This window comes from Aulostomus chinensis, chromosome 3 (genome assembly GCF_037954235.1).
Source record: "Aulostomus chinensis isolate RoL2024-O1b breed Wild chromosome 3, RoL_Achi_v1.0, whole genome shotgun sequence".
NCBI classification, from domain to species: domain Eukaryota; kingdom Metazoa; phylum Chordata; class Actinopteri; order Syngnathiformes; family Aulostomidae; genus Aulostomus; species Aulostomus chinensis.
The window spans coordinates 18,298,599-18,320,222 of NC_141322.1; the positions used below are offsets into that span (position 1 = coordinate 18,298,599).

The window sequence follows — 21,624 nt, forward strand, 5'->3', positions numbered from 1 at the left end:
AATCCCACCAGTGAGAGAGCCACTGAAGGCACCAGCAGAGTCAGCTCTTTCTTCTCTTGAACATGAAAACAGAGCTGTTAAACTCAGGTGATAAAATCACTTTTATGTTCATTTCCTCTTTTTTTTTATAACATAAATCGCCCTTTTAAAGCCAGGTTTTGTTCAGCTTTTGAGGCCAGTGAGATTCAGGTTACGATGGGTTTATCGATTTCTATTCCAAAATATTTTCATTTAATCACTATGCTAACTATATAAACTGCTATTGGTAATGTGTGAGCAGGTGTAAACATTCCTATTCTATATTAAATTTAATTCAACAGATGATATTTTGGAGGGCTTTAATTTTGAAATTCAACAAGACTGTCCTGATAGTGACAGGTTGAAGTTGTGCCATCATGCAGGAGTTAAATTAGCTTGTGGAAAAAGGAAGTTTCTGAAACACTTAAATATCTGGTTTGAAAATGTGTTCTTTATCATTAGGTTTGACTCATTATTCACACAACTGAAATGACAGTGCGTTCATTCTCTCAGAAATACAGCTTTGGATGTTTTTCTACCCTAAATAAAACACTATCTTTTTCATTTATGTATTAAATTATTGTCTCTGTGTTGAGGAGATGTAGCAACAATAAATAAAGCACCTTTCCACTATAAAAAGGTTAAAAGTTGTGAGTAGTTTGTTGGAGTCTCAAGTTAATACTTCAATATGTGGTCTGACTTTAAACTCTTATTTGAGAGGATTTCATATTGAGCACAGACAAGGGCTGCCAAACACCCATACACAAGTGGCATAACCCAGCCTACCTTGCCAGGTTTTTGGATCCCCCCCCCCCCTTACTTGGTATGGGGTCTTGCACATGTTTCTTCATTGTACCACACTGCTTTAAGAGTTGTTTTTATGGGGTAGAAGAAAAAAAAATCCCACAATCAAACCATCTTTTATGGCTCTTACACATTCTCTCTAAATTTTTTCTTAGCTTGAGGGGTGTACTCAGACAAACAACCCTGGTGACTGAGTCTTATGTTTTAAAAGATGTATTGTAAAAACCCTCATGACAGCTAAGTCCCTCAAAGGTGACACACAATGCTGTTCGCCAACTGAGGTGTGTGTAAATTACATTATTTTCATGTTTTTCCCACCCAACTGTAAATTTTAAACTTATAGTGTTAAACTCACGTGTATATTGTTTACTCTTCTTCAAAGTAAGAGTTGGTTGCTTTTTGTTTAGTTATAAAAAGTTTTAAATTAGCCAAGTATGAATTCTGCAGTGTTGCTTTTGAGTCCGACAGACGGTCTGAGGATCAGAACTGGGCAACTGACACAGGATGGGTGTGCTGGTTTCCTCAACCAACCCGAACAAAAGACTCATATCTACTTCTCTTTTGCATGCAGCCAGCTCAGAGAGGAAGTGACAGATGAGAGGGGGGTGATGGGTGAAACAGGAAATGACATCAATTCCATCTGTAGAATCGTTCATGACCATAATGAAAAGGTTAAAAGAGAGAAGGAGCAAAAAGGGCAAAAAAGTCTTATGTAATACCGCAGATGAACTGAAGCTAATAAGGGAGATCTTCATCTATTTTAGTGTGTGCTTTACTACAGTAATGCATAGTACAGTTTACTCTACTCCTGTAGCACGTGGCCCTGATCTCTTGTAGCCACAGAGGTTCATACTTTGGAAAGCAGAAGGAAAGATGAAGGCCTTTTGGAAGTGACCCCAGCATGTCTGATATACCAAGTACATGACTAAAAACAAATCTAAGATTTAATTTGTGCCATTGATGAAAATCCCACCACAAACATGACTCTTTCAATCTTCAAGCATTATGTGTTGCCAGAGCAATGAGATAAAAACTTGGGCCTGAATGTGACACAACTTTACAGCTGCTTCTAATCAATACGGCCCTTATAAAAAAAAAAAACCTGTTGTCTCACTCACTCCAGTGACCATATGATAAATATTAAGAAACACAGCTGACTTGCAGAAGAGTAAACTCTTCATGCAAGCTCACAAATCTAGTGACCTTATAAATGCATGTTAATACACCTAATGTGCCTTTTCTTTTCTGCAACATTTCAACAGTTTGCTTGACATTTGCTCAACAACTGAATGAAAACACAATTATCAGCACAGGTTGAGAAACACTCCCCATTATATGTCCATGCACTGCAGGAATGTGGAGAGACTGACCAGATGATATGTCACACACGGTGAATATGGCCAGACAGGTTAGTGCAGTACAAAAGTTATGGACGACACAACACATAGGACTGAATCAAGCATGTACGGATTTTTTGTCAATTTACTTCTTTTACACATATTGTTCACATGCATATTTTAACAATTCTGCATTCTATTAATTGTAATAGCTATCACTTAGGGGAAAAAAATTCACCAATTGTGCACTCTGTGGTAGCTTCAGATTTATAGAGTATGACTGGACACACATCCTTAAAAGTCTAGTGCAAAGACATCGAATGAAGAGTATGATTTATATGATGTCCAGTTGCCAGACAGTGGAGAACTGAGTTCAGGCATCTCTCCTGAAACAAATTGACCTTTCAATTACAGACTTGACAGTGCAGCTGTCACAACATAATCACCCTGAAGCCCCCTGGGGAAAAAAACATACTTCACCCAGTGTGACACCTAAACTATTCCCACCATCTATCACCTTGACATGGGCCCCTGCTGCTCAAGTTATGTTAGGAACCTCACTTTTCTGCAGCACCCAAGTCAGAAAACTTCACAGGACTGAAGATGGAGATTACAGTCTCCTTTCCTCCCCAGACAGACTTTGCTACATGGCCATCTCACAACACAGCAGCACACTGCAACACCAAAAACAAGACCCTTGTTACACCCGATGATGACAAATTACATCATAAATTCTAATCTATCATGCCCTCTCACACAAAACTAAAAGAGATGAGGAGTGAGTGAGAAGAATCAAACCACTATGACCAGGCCAAGAGAAAATTCCTCACTGATCACACAGCCATGCTCAGTCTTTCACTTGATTAGATATGCAAAGCAGCCCACCCCTTTGCCCTCATCATCACTTATTATCCTGTTAACTTTCACCCCACAATAAATCATCCTTTTTTGCCTTCACCTCACACTTACCCAAGTACTATCCCACCTCTCCTCCTGGGTACTACTTAACCCTGGAATAGTATTCAACTTTGGCAATTAAAAAGCTTTACTTTTATCTGCTTTCAAGATACATAGTGACAGAAAGCTGAGACTGCACGCAGACCCCTGGTGAAGTCCAAGAGCTCCAGACCTTCCAATGCAAAAAATGACAGGATAACCCGATGTGGATGGAGGGGAAGTGAGGTGAGCTCATTTCCTATAATGGCAAGAGGAAGGAAATGGATAGGGGGGGGGGAGATAATGGTTTACAATGTGTGTTTAATGACATGGTCAGACAAAGAAAGCCAACTTCCCAAAAGCACTTTAACATGTAAGCAAGGGCAGAATGCTTGCGTGGTGATGGTATGGAGCAGTGGTCCCCAAACTACGGCCCGCCTCCACATTTGGCCCAGCCCCCTGAACAATAACAGTTTATCATCATTTGCCACATAATTAAATCAACTTCATGCTAAATTTAAGAAAAAATTAATAATTATCCGATTAGCCGACTAATCGTTTCAATAGTCGGTGACTAGTCGACTATTAAATAGTCATTAGTTGCAGCCCTAATGCTCACACCAAACACAACGCGAAATTTTCACGTCACTTTATTTGTGCGAATTTGATCACTGAATCAATATGTTTATATTCACGAATAAAGTGACGTGAAAATTCACATTGCCGTTTGGTGTGAACACACAGTCAGTTAGTAACTATTTCATACACGCATAGAGCGTGACATTCTATTCCACCCATCTGCAGTCCGTGCCCCTATCTGGCAACCCCCAGAAAAAAATCCTAGACCCAAACCCAGAGAGAGTTATTTGGTAGTGTCATTATATATTTCCTGACTTTTTTTCTGTGAAGAACCCAGAGAGGGTTATTTGGTAGTGTGGCTTTCTGGAAAACAATACATTTTCACGTTTAGGCAACCCCATGATTATTGCACTTTTTCTGTTACAAACTGACCCCAGCCCCCCATCAGAGAAGGGGAAAGTTATGTGGCCCTCACAGAGAAAAGTTTGGGGACCCCTGGTATGGAGGGTTATGAACTTGAGCAGTCATAATTGTGTATTTGCAGAGCCCTCACAGACTAAACAGCTTTTAACAGAATAATATTCATCATTTTCCAGCTGAAACCTGACAATAAAAGGTTTTTCTGTCCCTCACGCACAATATGGATAAAGATAGACTTCAACTATTTGCTGATGTGACTTAAGGATCAGGGCATTAAAATCATATACATACAAAAAAAAATTTCATTCTTCAAAAATCAAGAAATCACAGGAGACTGACAACCTCATGAAAAAAAAAAAAACATCAGAGAGGTAAGGTTTATTTTACTCAGTAAATTTAGTTTTAAAAACAGTTTTGCGTGTCTAGCACAAATGAACTCACAGTCTTCACTGAGTCGCCATCAGAGATCACAGCCACTGCCTAAGTTCGACTGCCTGAGCCATCAAACCTCACACGTTTTTCTCCAGCCTTGTGACAAATGCCATCTGAGAGGTGACAAAGTTGACGATGTGTAACATGAGCTGCTAAAAGGTGCAGCAATGTACATTTTTCTTGGAGTAATATGAAACTTTGCTCTGCCTTCCTCAACAGGTCTTAGTATTCTAGATCAGATGAATGTTGTGAATTAAAAAAATGTTTAACAGAACATGTTGTTGTAACATTGTCACAAAAAGCACAGAAAACACACGGGGGGGAGGGGGGGTCATATTGCACTGGGTGTCAATTTACCATTTTAAAATACTTCCCAAAAAACAGAAATTTTAAAATTCTTTATTATAGCATGGATTCATCTCACACTCAGACAGTTTGCATTTTGCAACAGCTTTTGTGCACAGCTGTCTGCAGACCCACTCCCTGCTGTATCTGCTACCTCCTTCCACCCTCATTTTCATGTAGGGTTTGAGGACTATTCCTATGTGAAACATCTTCACACCCTATGCTGACCAGAACCAAGGAGAATCCTGAAGACTGTATCTATAAATAGCCACACAGACACATACAAAAAGACCACATAAGATCTTCACTGAACTATTCACCCCCATGCTACTGTTTTTAAGCAACAGCAGGCACACAGTGAAAATAAAGCAGAGATATGAGCCATGTGTAGAGGTGGAGATTGAGGCAGGATTTTCTGTACTATCAGTATTTCCAGAGCAGAGGAGATAGTGCAGCTGGGTCCCTGTGGACTTCCACTAAGACATGCAGTCTGCAGCAGCAGGCTTTATAGAGCTCTGCCTGTAATTGCAGGATATTCAGGCCCTTCACATACACACTTACAGATCTGCTATCCAGTGCGTCATACAGCTAATTGGGCAGCACTGTGACTGTTGAGTAAACAAGGTCAAGTCACCAAAAACATATGGCATCAGTTCATTTGATAAAGCCCATGAATTGGTATATTTTTGCCCACTTGGCTTGATGTAAATATTGGTTTAAATGTAGTCTATCAGAAGGTTTTTGTTGAGCTGTGAAAGTGTCCTCTGTTGCCAGCTGTAGGACTGTGGAAGAGGTCAGTCCGACTTGGGTGTGCCAGAGAAAAAGTCTCTGGAACTAGCCAACTGCAATTACACATGACACCCAACAATAGCCTAAATTTTAACAAGAGGGAGCCCATCAGTGTCGATGCAACACTAACTGCAAAGACCAAGTAGAATGTGACACTTTTTGTCATCACCCAACATGACCATTTAGTAAATAGATGACTCTAGAGCAGCATTTGTGCAGCAATGCGTAATATGAAAAATGTTAGGTGTAATACTGAGAATGCCTCAGGTTGTTTTGACTTTTACTAAACACCAACTTTTTAAGTTTTAATGCAGCAAAACCCATTTTACAGTTTTCTATTCACATTCCTGAAACTGAGCACTGAATACACTTTGTAACAAATAATAGCATAAAATGTGAGAGATGCAGGTCTTCTCTGCCTCTCTAACCATCACAGTGGCAATAGCTCAGGTTTCCCAGCTCAACTCTGCACAGACAGATGGTAGCAGTAGCTGCTCCATCACCCTCTCTAATCAATGCGGTGTCTGCAATGCAAAACTTTGAGAAAGTTGCCTAATGAAAGTGTTGAAGAGAAATGAAGGCAACTGTTTCCCTGGAGGAACCCATAGGAGAACACTGTCTTAGAAGACAAACGGAACAGTTGATAAAAAATTTAATAAAAATCGGATGGGTTGAAATATCATTCTTTAGTGCTTTGGCAGTCTTCTTTTTTTCAGCAAGAAAATAAAACATGTCATAAACTGATAAAACAGCAATAAAAAACTAAATTCTCAAATGGCAGTATGTGCATCACAGTTCATGGTTCTTGCTATGTGTAACAAAGGAATAGGATGGTGGACATTTCTGTAGCGAATGGTTTTAAGTTTTAAAAAGTTCATTTGATCCAACATTTGGTAATTATTTCATTATTAAGACAGAACTGGGTCCAATTAAAAGATGACACACAAGCTAACAATACTTTTATAGTGCTTAAGGCAATATGTTTAGTACTGGATTTCTCTGGAATTTTCACAATAAATGCGATGTGCTCTGTGTGTAAAGGTCAAATACTGCAGGAAGAGACAGAATGAATCAGGAAAAGGCATGAAGGATCTCCCTGAGAGTGACTGAAATCGAAAAACTGCTATTGGCATGCAACCACTGTTTCTGTGGCCTGGGCCAGCTACACAGACTTCTCAGTTAACTCAGCTGCTCCATCCCAACTCTCACGCTCCAACACATCAACACCGTCTGTAAGGGGAGGAATGTGTATGTGATGAAAACAAAACATTATCAATGAGCCTTAGCTTACAACTCTGCACATTTAACCCTGCAGAGGCCTGGAGTGGCTGTAAGAAAAAACAAAGAGAGGGGCAACATTTTAAAGCATTGTGAACTCAAAACTGGTACGCCATTGTGTATGAGATACAATTCATTCCAACATTTTGATTCATTATTGTGCATAACATTCCAATAAAAGCCAATAAATATCCTTGACTACAGCAGGATTATTTGACCTGTTTGGTCAGGGCAGAAGGGGCTTTATTTAGTACCCTCTTCTCTTGTTTTTCCAGTACTTTAGAATAATCTTTATAGATATGGGGTTTTTTTTGTGTGTGTCATGACATGAATACCATCACTGGCTGTGTTTTGACTGACACCATCATATCAATATTAGGCCATATTAGCCAGGCCTACTGTAGGTCTTTCTCAGGGTTGTTTTTCTTGACCGAAGTCTTAACAAACTATATACGAGTGATGTCATCAAGAACACTGCAATGACCACATGTGATATGACTGTATTTGTCAACTGTGGTTTAAAAGAATGTTGACAGAAAATAATGAGTGTTTGGGCAAAAAGATAAGGTAGTTGTGTTAAGCTTCTCTTTACATCTCCCTCCCACGCATAGCCTCAAAGTGCATTTCCTATCCTGTGGCAAGAGAGCTGTAATGCGGCTGCTGCCTTCAGTTTAAGTTAACCATTTGATGGTTAAAACAAGCTGCAGGCTTAATAGTACATCAGCCTTCTATTATAACTTGTGGCAGCCTTAAAGCAGTGAGAAGCTTTGTAACTAATCCAATGTTACCTCAACCCTGTAGCATCATCTATGTTATGAATTGATTATGTAGTGTGTAATGTAAAAGAAAACATCTACTATATTCTGAGTGGAATTTTACAACCTGGCAGCCATGTTGGATGTTTATAAGAGTCAAAATAGACCAAGTTGTTTCTTCTGTGAGATTTTTTAACCACAGTCTGACAAAGCAAGCTTTATTTCCCTTCATTTATCAACTCTATCACACTGAATGCTGTGGGGAAAAAAGTGTGTACTCCACACATGTGCCACAAATTTTTATAATAAGTATGGAAGTTATTTGTAGTACAATGTCTATATTTATGGTACAAAATAGATGTCCCTTTTTTACTCTGCCTGCAGGCAGCATTCATGCCAGCATATATGCATAGCAGTATTGGCTGTTCAACCTCCAAACAAATGTGTTCATATGCAATTAAAACTGAGGTGTATTTGTGGTTGGAGTACAGCATGCAGAAATATTCTCTCTGCTGCTCCAGCAGTTAAAGCAGAGTGATCTGCCAAAAGAACTTTTCATTTATGCTGACCTACAAAAAGTAAGTGAGCCAAGGAACATAGAAAATAAACTGAGGTGAGCAGTGAGAACTATGTTTTTTGGTGAAACAGGAGGAGATGAAATGTCAATCAAAGGATAGTATCGACAGGGAAGCCCATGAATGAGAGCTCCCTCTTTATGAATCTTTAAGCCTGAGCAGTTACATTACCTAATGACTGTCTCCTGGGGGAAAATAACAGACATGATAAAACCACTACAAATAAAGTTGTTTTCATTAATATAACAAACAGCATTTGTTTGCACTGGGTACGATCTAAAATGCTGCCATTTTGATGAAGCTTTTTGTACCTAGACTACCTTGGCTGCTAAAATAAGGTAGTGATGCAGAGATGATTCAAAAAGAGATTCATCATCTCCGTTTTGAGTTGACAAGGCACATCCTTCAACCCCAGGGATTCATCACCAACTGAGGGAAGCAGCCAACTGCCCAGAAGCCCCAGACACCCTCTAGACCTTAAAAAACCCAGGTGTGCGGTCTCTGATTTGGGACAAGTGTAATTTCATCAGTCCCTCATTTAGGAGGTTGTTCCATGAAAGTAAAATATCAGTTATGGTGGATCCTCCACTTTGATTAAATTCTAGCACCAAAGCATAGCAAGTCAGCTTCCTTTCATGAGTCAAACTCATCCTGTACCTGTCTATTATGTGAATGTGTAGTGATCTTTATGATCTTAGACTTCATTTTTTATAAACTCCAAAATATCAATATCAGTGTCCACCTGATCTAATCCAGTTTGAGTCAGGCTGGAGTCTATTGTGGCCTTGTAGGAGGCAGGAAGACTATTTTCAGCTTTTCCAACACACGACGGCAGCGAATATGAGTGCTGAAAAGCATACCTGAAGGTGTGATGTAGCACCTCTGAAGGATGTCACACTTCTATCACACTCAGCAGTACTTAATAGATATAGCAAGATTCCAGCTATTACTGAGAACTGGATAACTGCATCCTTTATTCAAAGGATTACATCATTGGAGACAGAACAATTCCATTTAACAGTCATGAACTAGAGTCCAGAGTTGTGAGGACATGAAAGCAGTATCCACGAGTGTAAGTCAGAGCACAACTGAGTTACTAAAAATTTTTTTTTATTAATTGATTAATTACTAAAATTTTACTTTTTAGCAACCCCTCTAAAAGAAAGTCTGGGTTAACATCCAGATGCAGCCTTTTGAACAATAAGTCTCACTAGAATGATACAACTTGTACAAATTCATGAACCCTCAGTTAAGATTTAGACCTCTGCTATAATTCCTCTCAACCCTCACCGATGCACCGGATGGTAATTACTGATATGAAACCTGCTGTACAGAGCAGCATATATAATTAGCCTTCTAACCAGGGGCACAACTTAACAACCAGCCATCTCTTCAAAAGACCCAGGAGAGGAAAAACACAGTCTGTGTTCCCTATCAATTTAAGCTGAATTTTATGTTTTCTGTCAGGCAAGAGGATGACATGTCAAATTAGGGATTCTGGGATCTCCAAATTGCTACAAACTGGTGTTTTCTATGAATTACTTAAATAGCAGGTTTGATAGTTCCGATTCAAACAAGTAGCATAGAGACCAAACAGCAGGGCGAGCAATGAAAAAAAATCAAAGGCTGTATAAACAGTCTTGTATTAACTGACAAGTGGAGAGAATTCTATTTACTTCTACTTTAAGGATTTTTTTAAAGAAATGTTCAACCTCTGTACAACATAGAGATGTGTAACTAGAGCATCCTTTGAATTAGCTTTCAAGAGACAGAGTCAACATCAGTTGGAATCTGCATTAATGTTAATGTGTAATACAAACAAAATACTTTGATGTTGTTTGACGAGACATCAGTTCTTTTCAGGAAATAACTTGTGGAACTTCTAAATCAATGCGCAGGATATATAACACATCAGCAACGGAGAAATTGAAGAATTCACATCCAAAACCTCACAAATGATAGGTTTCAGAACCCAATGGGTACACAATTACCTCTTCTTCTCAGTCTGCATCCCAGAGCTGAATATCAACTAAGGTAGGGTGGATTTCACAAAGACCATCCATCATCCATCCATCCATCCGTTTCTATACTGCTTTTCCATTAAGGAGTCATATGGCGCGCGGGGGGCTGGAGCCTATTCCAGCTGACATTGAGCGAGAGGCAGGGCTCACCCTGGATGGGTGGCCAGTCTGTCACACTGCCGATTTCACTAGATGATCCATATCAAAGGACTTTGTTGAATGTGACAGAACAACTTAACCAAGTAGTCGTATGGCCCAACCTCCCATTCACACATGAGGTTAAAAGCAGCAGAGGAAAGAGGGATGTTCTGATTGACTGTACAGCGCTTTCACAAAGTTCTGCGTGGTTGTGTGAGTGCTTTGACCCCGGAACTAAGAGTTGTGACACAAAATGGGTTGTGGTCTGTTTTCGGGTGGGAGTGAATTGCATGACAATGCTGTGATATCTATATTTCCCAAGCTTAGATGCTGTATGCAGGACAAGTGTTGTAAGGTGGGTTGTGTTTGCTTTCTCAAAGAGAATTACAGTGTGTGTGTATGTGTGTGTCCATGCAAAAAAAACAAACAAACAAATATAGAAACATAATAATACTGGCAGTTTATCAGGTTCTTTTTTGCTCATGATCAATGATGAAGGGAAAAAAAAATGTAGGACCTACGGGCTTTTACAAAAGTTTTATAAATAAAGAAAAACAACTTTCTTCAATTCACAATTTTAATTACTATTGATTCTTAACTGAGACAGCAAAATGGTGTGCTAGGATTCTTATATTCTGTCTGTACATTTAAGGGGTTATAAAACTGTCTGTATATATATTAATCAGACTGTATATTTCATCATGATGTATTTTACTTCATCCTGGGGAGAATCCAAATTTCTCAGTTGGATCTGGAGCTGAAAAGTTTGGGAATGCTGCTCAAGCCAGTTCTGGAAACAGTTAGGGTTCTTGACCCTCTGTCCAAACAGCAGCCCACTCATTATCAAACAGACCCTGCCATGTCTGACCCAGCAGCCCACTCCTGCTGGGAGGAAACCATTCCAATCGGAGGCTGGAGTTGTGTCAAATTCTGTTCCCCCATGAAATTGTATTTCCATGCTGTTAGGACTCTGCAGCTGAGGTGATGGTCAGGAGAAGCAGAGATAACTGCTTGGGACAGATAATTCCAGACTACAACTGAGTGTTCAGCAAAAGTCCTCACCTCTTACTCAGACTGCCGTGCGGCTGGCTTCTATTTATGGTGAAGCATTTACTAAATGTCTCCACATAATTTCTGGCCAGGGTCATGTGGTCACAACTTTTGTTTGGAATCCAAACTTTCCTATTCTTACAATAGAACCCATATGTCACAGCGGCTCAAATGCACTCACAAACTACATTTGTGATGGCACCTCTGTTGCCACGTTTGTCTCTTCCAGAGGTGGTGAGGGAAAACATTTCAGGGGTAAGAAATGGAGGCCACAGTGGCACAACTCACTAGAGGACGTTATGTTTGTTAAACTCAAACTGTTCCAGCCTCTCATGCTGTTACACAATAACGTCTGTAATCATTAATAAGTCACTTCTGCAAACCAGTGTCGTCTCAGCGGCAGTCTACTCACCCAGCAGCAGCAGTTTCACTTCTCTCGCAGCCTTCTCTCCATCTTCTCGCAGGTTTTTATCAATCATTTTGGACCTCTCGGCCGCGGCTTTATCTTCCTGACTGACTGTACAACCCATGTTTCCTAGTGCACGCTTCAGGACTGCTGCTTAGTGGTAAAATATCACCTGGAGAAAAAATTATATATATACACGGCGGAAACCCTTAATTTAAAAAGAAGGGTTGAAGTTGTGTGATGCGACTTCCCTTTTTGATGAGTGGTGACAAACGTGACTGGGTCCGTTCATCCGCGGGAGGAGACGAAAAAAAAAAACCCAAAACAAAACCACCAAACCCAACAGTTCCCTTATAACGACGTGAACTTGAATTTCTCGCGTGCGAAATTCCTCAAAACTAGCTAGTGTGCCAGCATTCGGTGGTTTAGAAGAGTGGAAAAAATGCCCAGAGACCGGAAAAAGAAACTTTTCTTTTTTAATTTTTAGGGACGGTTTACTTTTGTCAGGTCACACAACATCAGCGCATGTTAAACTCACGGAAAGAAAGACGGTGTCTAGAAGTTCCGCCAAAAAAATAGAAAAAGTATTCCAGCAGTTGAAAAGCGAGCGGACGGATTCGCCAGTCGAGCGACTTGAAGACACACTCACGTACTCGGTTTTCAAGTTATATTTCTCCTGTCTGCGTTAATCTGCGGTGCCTTTACGCATTCTTTCTCAGCGTTGAGATTTCTCACGTTTGAAGCCACACCCGTAGCCGCCGTGAAGTTCCCCTGCTGCCTGACAAACAGCTACGCCGCTTTCGCCCCCAACTCTACAGCGGCAGTGTCAGCCTCCGCCAGATGAAAAACCCCGCCCACTCACAGTGTACTGTGGGAAATGAAGTCAAACAGGAGGGAGCACCCTATCCCCGGAACTGCTGCCTTCTCATTTAAGTTTACATTAAGTCCTGACGGGAAATAAATATCATATTTAACCCTTGGAAGTCTAGTTGTTGTTGTCTCTGGTTTTGAGAATGTTTGATTTTATTCAGACAGTTTCAGAGAGGCTCAGTACGTGGTATGTGATTTGGTTAAAATTACTGCGGAGGGAAACAGTTAACTTGGGGGAAGTTTTATTGATTTTCCTACTTTCCGAGAGTCCGAAATTAATGAATGACTCAGGACAGACGGTTTTCATTAAATTACTGTACTCTGAAGTTACGATAAAGGAGAATATTATGCTGGCTGGGTGATTAGTTGACAGTGGGGTGGGATCAAATAACAGAATCTGTAATGAAGTATTTGTAATGGAAAGAGGGCACCTTATTCCAAGCTTTGTCTAAAGATAAATGATAACCCCTGAACCCGGATTAAATACCAGTTTCAAAAAGTCGAACATGGATATATTTGGTATCCCAGTAAACTTTTTTGACCTGACAACAAAAATGAATACTTATTAGAACAATTCAAAATATTCAAATGACAAAACAATTTGCAAATGTCCAAATGTGAAAAGAAAATTCTGATAAAATGAATACAACATCTAATTTAAAGAGCCTGTATTTAGAAATTGTCCTCCCCTCTTTAATAATTTTCATATTAATACTACAAACTACAACAATGCTCAAATATCCAAAAGAGAGAAATACCTTGGTTTAGGATATTCGTGCATAAGTGCTACATCCAGTTTGACTAAAATAGCTTATTTTTTCAAATTGTACTTGAACTATCAAATGGACATTGGCAAAATTGTGTGCAAAATAATCAGTGTTAAAATGTTAAATAAATGAGATGAAGGACTTAAGTTGCAATATTTCACCAGAAATAGAACTGAAACACTTAAAATGAAATATAGGAACCTCAGCATTGTTCGAAGAAATACTGGCTATTTAAAATCCATCACTGGAATTGAAATTGTTAATGCAATCAGTATCAGAGTATTTCTACACTGAAGTGGCATTGAAATACAACAGAATAGCCTGATTTGATGGCATTAATTTGATTTTAGTCAATAAAGTTTAACCCCAGGAGCTTTCAATTAGGATAAATGCATCACAATACTTAAAGCAGCTCATTTTGTATTTATTTCTTTAAATTGCTGAAAGGGGGATTGCAAATGATATTGCATGTAAATTCTTTTGCATTTGAATATTGTTTTGAAAGGTTTATGTCTTGAGAGACTCAAAACAATCCTGAAATATGTTCAATACAAATAGCGAATTGAAAGATCGCCTTAGAGCCGTTATCATTTTATAAGATAGTCTACAGCGCCATCTGCCTCAGCAGCACTGCAGTGTCCCCTGGCGGACTTCCTCCTCCAGACAAACCCACAACTTAGCAAAACTCCACTTGCTTCTTTACAATGAAATTCAATTTATACAGCACTAAATTATAAATCAAAGTTTGCCTCAGAGGGTTTGAAAATCTATACAAAGTGACCTGTGATTTGAGTAAGGAAAAGCCAAACAAATACACATGAAAATCTGGTTTGGTGGTCAAATCTCTTTGGAGAGTCCAGTGAGGACTCTAGTAATCAAGGAGACCTTCCCATCTGTTTTTCTAAAGGCCTCTGGAAAACCTGCTGCTTCTCTTTCCTGCTTGCGCCCCACATCTACACCTTTCAATGAGTTTGAATACTGAAATAAAGTTAAGGATGATGTAGGGTTACCAGAGGAAGGCCATAAATAGCCCAAGAAAGTTATTTTAAAACCACATAAGTAGTGGTCTGATGTGTAAATATCTGACAGATAATGAAATCTGTTACTGCATTAACTTTATTGCAACATTGTTTACAGTACAATATCTGCCAGCAATATATTAAAATATATAGAGGTACAAGAAAATAGACACATATTGAAGGACAAAAAGGTTTAAAAGCACTTTGAAAATTATTACATATATATTTTTAATCAGACTAAAACTATCATTACTATTTACATTATACAGACTAGATGTGCATATTGAATATAAAGGGTATACATTTATATACATTATTTATAAATGCTGGCCAATGTCACATATTTAATATGTTATACCATGAAATCAAACAGGTTTGAGTAAATCACACAAAAAGGGAGATTAAAAACACTCAGATCTTAAAAGAGCTTCTTCATGTTATGTCAGCCACATACACAGATGATCAAGTTTTTGCCTCTTGCTTAATTTCCTTTGTCTTTTTTTTTTTTTTTTTTTGCATGTTGTATGATTTGCGTGCACCACTGAAGAACTGTTAATGACACTAATTGTATTTGTTGTAACAACACCAGACATCATGTTATACCCAAGTGGCTGATTCAAATGATTTTCTCTGCATATGGATACACAAAGACAACCAAAATGCCTTTAATTAAAAATCAAAGGATAAAAAGATATTTGTTCTGTAACAACAATAATATCCACACAGCACTGACGGTAGTCTGTAGTGACAGAATGTTTCATTTTTTTTTAAAAATTAGGAAAAATAGCTCGCTAGCAACTTTCAGCAGGTTGCAAACAGGCGGAAAAGAAGTCAGAAATGATCCGATGATAACGCCCATGACAGACCACTGACGACAGAAGATAAATTCAAGAGAACATAAACAGAAAAGTCATCAACAGACATTTGCATCTTCATCACTGGATCAGATTCATCTGATAACGCCCGAATAAACATCAAACATGGAGTTTAAAACAACAGTTAATCCATCAACTGGAGGAGACAAACACTTAAATTAGACTCCCGATTTGAGTCTAGGTCCAGGTTTGACAACACAACTGCATATGGTTACTACAGTTCAAATACAGTGGCGCCATGTTTTCTTTTATAAACAACACAGACACTTACAACTCCATCAGTACATCCAACTATTTAGTTCCGGAAACCAGAGCAGGAGACGTAACTACTGATCGCTCATAGGCAAGCTACTTTGTTAATCTTTCAAGTAATATTTGAGATGACATCCATATTTTTTTATTTTTTTACCATTGATACATTGCTAATTTGGAGGAAATTACATTAGATTGATTAATACATCAAAGATTTTGTTATAAAGAGCAACACGCCCTTAAATACATCAATCAAATATGCGAGCTTCTCACAAATCATTTGCTTGTGTTTTAACGTATTAATGGCTAAAAGTAGTTGTGCTTATCAAAGAAAGTGCTACTGCTAACTATCAACTTTTCAAGAAACAGCATTTCTGTCGTTTCTGTAAGGGACGAATCTTGTGCCTGAAGCAGAAATGTTTACAGACACACAACCACTTCTTGAAGGGACCCTGTTGTTTGGCATATTTTTGGTCATTTCTGATTATTTCATTAAACGCACAGAAATAACAAGAAATTTTCCAGGAAAAGAGAAAAAGTCATCCCTGCTCATTGATGATCACAAACAGGTCATTTTCTTATCTTTTCAATGATCTCTTTACAATCCAACTGATGAGGTCTTAAGTACCACTGATTACGTCTTTTACGGAGTAATAAATGAAAACCCTCTTTGCACATCCAAGGTATTCATTTTATATTGTGATCTGAATATTTTATAATGGTCAAACATAAAATCTGTTTATCTCCTTAGTCAGACCTAAGTGAGGATATTCTCTCCTGTCCATACTGCATCTTCTGAGGTTCTCATTATTAAAAATATACATCTATATAATATTTTCTGGCAATGTTATGATAACACTGTACAACACTCATTGTGTAGTTTTGCACCCTGTCTATCAGAAGTGTTCAGAGCTCTGGAGGCGCCATAGAGATGGAAAATAGAGATACTTAGAGGCCTCAAGATGAAGCTTCTTCCCTCGTGTAGTAATTTTTAGGCTGAAAGATATTATTCATTCCATCGCTATAACCCTTTTGCACGAAAAAGATTATACGATTACTTGTTCCAAAGCTTTAATTAATTTGTGTGACCAAGTTTTATCTTGTGACTTTAAAATAACTCATTCGAAGGAACAAGTTATAGCTCTTGATCTCAAAATAATCAAATCGAGAGTTAACAAGTTATATCTTGAGGCCACAAAATCTATTTTTCTCTCTACAGCCCCTCCAGGGCTCTGTAGAGTGAACAGCAGCCGCACAAGTTAGTGACTAAAGGCTGCACTCCTTCAATTTTCTTTCTTTTTGTGCAATACAACTCTAAGAAGTTTTTGCAGAATTGCAAAGATGTAGTTATTCAAATAACTTAATAATAATAATCATAGGCATAAAAATCATTCAATAAATTTCTAATTTTCAAAATAACTCAAAGGGAGGTACCTCAGACTGGGTTATCATCTGAGTGGCAGATCATCTGAGTAGCAGATCATCTTTGAAGCGGACAGGGATGGCATGAGGTTGCAGAGGCTCACAGCTTGCACAGGTGTATAAGGAGCAGCTTCCTATTGCCTATTGCCTTTTTTCTGTTGTTGTTGTTTTTTTTACATCCACATCACAAGGCACAGCCTCCAAATCTCAATATCAGTCTTTATGCACCTGGCGTATGTTGTTTGAATACACAATCAACTTTCCAAGAAAGTCTACTGGCCCAGATATTCTGTCATAATTGGACAGGATGTACAGTACTACATAATATCATTAGAGTGAGGTGCTGCACGCCGGGATAGAGAGCCTCAGTGAACTCTCCATTCCTCGTCCGTGACCAATATTCTCTAATGGAAAAGATGCAGAATCGTCAAAATCAAACAAGATCCAAAGTAAGAACAGTAACATAACAACACAGATCTAAATCAACAAAATATAACCTGAAACAAATGACGGCTGGTGCCTAGTGACCACTGCTGGCTTTGCTGGTGCCTGATGTCCAATCAATGATGATAAAGCTGAGACTCATTATCATAAACAGGAAGCCAAGCCCGGCGAAACAGGCAGCCTGAGAAGAGTGAGAGAGATGAGGGGAGAGGAGGGTCACGCTCTGATCATCGCACGTAAATACAAACATGTACAAAACCTGTCAACTCAAAATATCTGTTGTTGAAAAAAAAACACTGAAGCTCTTCATTTATTTAAAAAAAATCAAGCAAATCAAATAATCTTTTCATTTCCAGCAGACTCGACAGACAAGGCTCATTGCTGCCCTCTACTGGTGCAATTGCAGTTTTTATTTTCAATCTGCATAGCTGCAATTAATTGCATACATTCTTTTAACAATCAATCAAAATTAAGGGGTTCTTTTGCAAACTCTACAAAAAAAATTTAAAAGTACAAACATTTTATTATATTCTAACATTTAAGTTAGTGCCTCCCTGCTTATTATCTTTGTGTTTGTCTTAGTTTTTCAAGCCACAGAGCATCTATTTAGTGCTACATTTTTAGATTCGACCGCACAAGAAAAGTCTCAAATAAGACAGATGAGGCAAACTATTTATCATTTGCGTCACTTTTGTACAGGGCTCACCAGGATTTTGGGGGCAGAGCGCAGCGGCTCCTCTTCTTTGGGTACAATGCGGATGTAGAAGACAGCGGGGAAGATGAAGATGAGACAAGGAGCAGATGTAGCACCTGGAAAACACAGAATAAAATACCTGATTATGTAGGTGCACTTTCAGGAACCATTTGGTCACTGTGACATCTTTTACAGGCCGGCAGGGCAGCATGTGACCACATTCTTTTGGCAGCACAAATACAAATGTGACCTGGGTCGCACTGAAGGACGCTTGATCACCTGATGCCCACAGTGGACCCAGAAGTACAAATCCCAATGGCATCACTGTCATTTCAAAATACCTCCATTTTTTTTGAGACGCTCACAGCTCCTGTCTGGACCTTTAACACTGGACTCTTGTCACTTCCTGTTCTGCCCCCGTGTGAGTTGCACTGACTTCCCGTCTTTGATCGGTTTTCACACTCTTTCGATGAGCTGCCCCACACTAATGCAGTTCACCTGTGTCTTCTTACTCTCACCTGGATTTAGTTTGCCATCAGTTCAGTTTGCATTTGAGTACTCTCATTTCTGCCAGTCTCTGTTCAGTCTCTGTTCACTGATGTATGTTGGAGCCATTTTCCCAGTGAGACGTTTGTATTTGAACTCTGCACTGAACCTCTGTTTCCTGTTCTGACTCACAGATGTAGAGATACTATGGTGATGTCATTGTTTCACAATGCCTTAAAATGTTGAGAAGCCCATTGAGGTGTACTATGAGTGTATAGAATATGTACTGGTCTGGGTCTTTGTACACCAAGGAATAGACCAAGACACATCTGAAAAACAAGGCACTGGAAAAGCACCAGCAGTTAAGAACGTATTTTTTTCTCTGCAGATGGAAATAATGTAGGTGTTTATTTGTGTCTAGCGTAAGGAAAACAGATCTGGTCACATCTGGTTATTGGAATGTATGTGGAGACAGATTTGACTTGTTTTGAATTCATGACTGAAAGTGAAATTTACTGAGTTTGCTGCTTGCTTATTGTGTTACAATAAGCATCAAAAAACTGCAGTCAGCTCTCTGTTGGTGGGCTTGCTTGAATCATTCATCTCTGTAAAGGTCAGTGATGCAGCCAAGAATTTATTTTCATCTTTGTCACGTCATTGCTCCACAGGGTCACAGCACTATTACACAGGAGTTATTCTTCCTCTTTTGCCTTCTAACAAGCTCATTTTCACAACTTAGAGAATATTTTTCTCTTCTCCATTCCTATATTGCTCATCAGTACCATGATTATGTAACAATCAGAGCTTGTTCATATGTGATTCCTCATAATACCATAACAGACTGATATCCAGGGAGCCTTTTTCCCAGGTATATTCTACATACCTATGATACCAAAGATGCCAAGGATGTTGGGGGCAAAGATGACCAGCAGGTTGATGAAGGTGAGCAGGGTCACCGCAATGGCGATGTGACGCGGCCAGTAAAAGGTCTTGTTTGGGAACATCATCTGCTGGATCGCTCTGCGTACCTGATCGTAACAAACAAGTTTCACTATTTGTATCGACGGAGAGTCACTGCGCATGGGAGGCGGCAAGTTAACAGTCATACTTACAGGAAAGAGCACAATGGGTACAGTAAGTGTGACAGCGGTGAGCACGGCCACACGCACGCACAAAATCAACGTGTCGTATGGATCAATGCGACTGTAGGTGTGAAGCAGCTCTGCCTCCACTTCACCTGGAAGAGACAAACAAAGAAAAAATAGAGCAGGTCCGAAGATGACAACACCCTCCAAACTCACACTTCCATGTGAAATAACATAAATACAGTATGACATCAGCAACAACTAGAGGTTTTATAAGCTTACTAAAATATGAACATCACTGAAGTGGGTCAAAAATATATATCGAATACATATCTAGTAATGTAGATTATTAGCAGGGCCCATAGTGAGATTTACAGTTTGACCACTAGAGGGGGAAAATGCATCGTGATATCTCACAGCCTTATGAATTATCGTTCTCCTGCTGTGATATACTGACTGAAAAAATAAATAAATAATATGTGGATATTAAAACAACTATATGAAAGAATTAACTTAGTGGAGGCATAAATAAAGACACTGAGAAGCAAAATGAGGCCCAGGCCTCACCATAGAAAGTGAGGTATCCAAACAGAGCAGCCAAGAAGTACATGCCGTACATGACTGCAATGGAGATGTTGGCCACATGCTGCATCTTTTTCTTGGTGGCGCTGAAATAAGAAGATATTGCCATGTGATGTCACAAATACGCACGCACGCACACACACACACACACACACACACACACACACACACACACACACACACATACAATCATCTACACTCATCAGAGCATCTGCTTTCATATTATTCTCTCATACAAAAAAACTCACACAAACACAAACACACACATTGTAGCCTCGTTACTATAAAATACCATCTTCAGCAGCAGGGATAATCACACTTAACATTAGTTTTAGGACAACAAGCAGGAGTGCTTCAAAGCAGGATGGAACATTTAGCATTTAACAGCATGCTATATCATTCAAGCAGTGAATTTCAAAATAAAGTGAAAGCGGTGCATGGGACTCAGCCAAACGCAAAGCAGTCATAGTAGCTCCCCTCTTTGTTATGCAGCTGATTTCTTGTCCAAAAGGAAGTTTTCCATTATGAGAACATACTTGCGCAGCTCTGTGTAGATGGGCAGGACCTCAGGGTGGCACACAAAGGCAAACGCCAGGATGGGAATGGTGTAGGCCGTCTGAAAATGAACCCCAACAAGTCACCATAGATACAGCAGTGCCATCCCAGACGTCTTACCACCAACCTCGCGCCTTACTGCCCAGTACTCCCCCCAGACACATGACAGAGAGCTAATTTTTTCCCTGTGATTAACTTTGCCCTGGCTACACACCAGCTTTGGCCTGTTTAAGAATGCCATGCTTGTAAACTGCTCTTACTCGCCTGGGTTAGGAGAGAGATCCCCTGGGTTGCTATTTAAGACTTGAAAGGATTTCATAATAACAAGAAGTACAAGTCAATACTTACTACTGCACTACATAGTAAAATAGTTGATCTAAATTATGTCTTTCAGGCGTCCTCTCTTGTTCTGAAGGTATGTGCAGCAAGTAAAATGAGGCTACTTAGAGAAATGCCATGTCTTTCCCATTTCAGTCATCACTTTGTTCCAAAAAGGTCAAACCTGTTCTCAGTGTGCATGAGAGAATGCCAATGCAATTGTTCTTCCTCAGCTGAGAGGATGAGACAGCTCAGGGGTCACCATATTTGAGCCTGGCATGAACTCTACCTTCCTGTCTATCATTAAAAGCTGGATTAAAAAAAAGAAGCCCCGGTCACTTCTTGAGTGCAACTGAGTGCTTCAAACCGAGT

At 39.3% G+C, this 21,624-nt stretch overlaps 2 protein-coding genes across 4 annotated transcripts in view; both read right to left on the minus strand.

Moving 5' to 3' along the window:
• Nucleotides 1-12,716, minus strand: part of LOC147268018 (guanine nucleotide-binding protein G(i) subunit alpha-2-like) — a 55,918-nt gene extending 43,202 nt beyond the window's left edge. For both annotated transcript variants that reach the window (XM_086199239.1, XM_086199240.1), the window contains exon 1: nucleotides 11,890-12,716. In XM_086199239.1, coding sequence (XP_086055365.1) covers nucleotides 11,890-12,007 — 118 coding nt within the window. In that variant the 5' untranslated portion in view covers nucleotides 12,008-12,716. The remainder of the gene's footprint in view (nucleotides 1-11,889) is intronic.
• Nucleotides 12,717-14,646: 1,930 nt separating this feature from the next.
• Nucleotides 14,647-21,624, minus strand: part of LOC147268019 (sodium-coupled neutral amino acid transporter 3-like) — a 33,678-nt gene continuing 26,700 nt past the window's right edge. The window contains exons 12-18 of one of the 2 annotated variants that reach the window (XM_086199241.1): nucleotides 20,916-20,995; nucleotides 20,365-20,465; nucleotides 19,825-19,949; nucleotides 19,596-19,740; nucleotides 18,239-18,342; nucleotides 17,586-17,713; nucleotides 14,647-17,492 (exon numbers count right to left, since the gene is read on the minus strand). In XM_086199241.1, coding sequence (XP_086055367.1) covers nucleotides 17,609-17,713; nucleotides 18,239-18,342; nucleotides 19,596-19,740; nucleotides 19,825-19,949; nucleotides 20,365-20,465; nucleotides 20,916-20,995 — 660 coding nt within the window. In that variant the 3' untranslated portion in view covers nucleotides 14,647-17,492; nucleotides 17,586-17,608. Of the gene's footprint in view, nucleotides 17,714-18,238; nucleotides 18,343-19,595; nucleotides 19,741-19,824; nucleotides 19,950-20,364; nucleotides 20,466-20,915; nucleotides 20,996-21,624 lie in introns of both variants that reach the window. The other variant, XM_086199242.1, reaches the window with a different exon arrangement.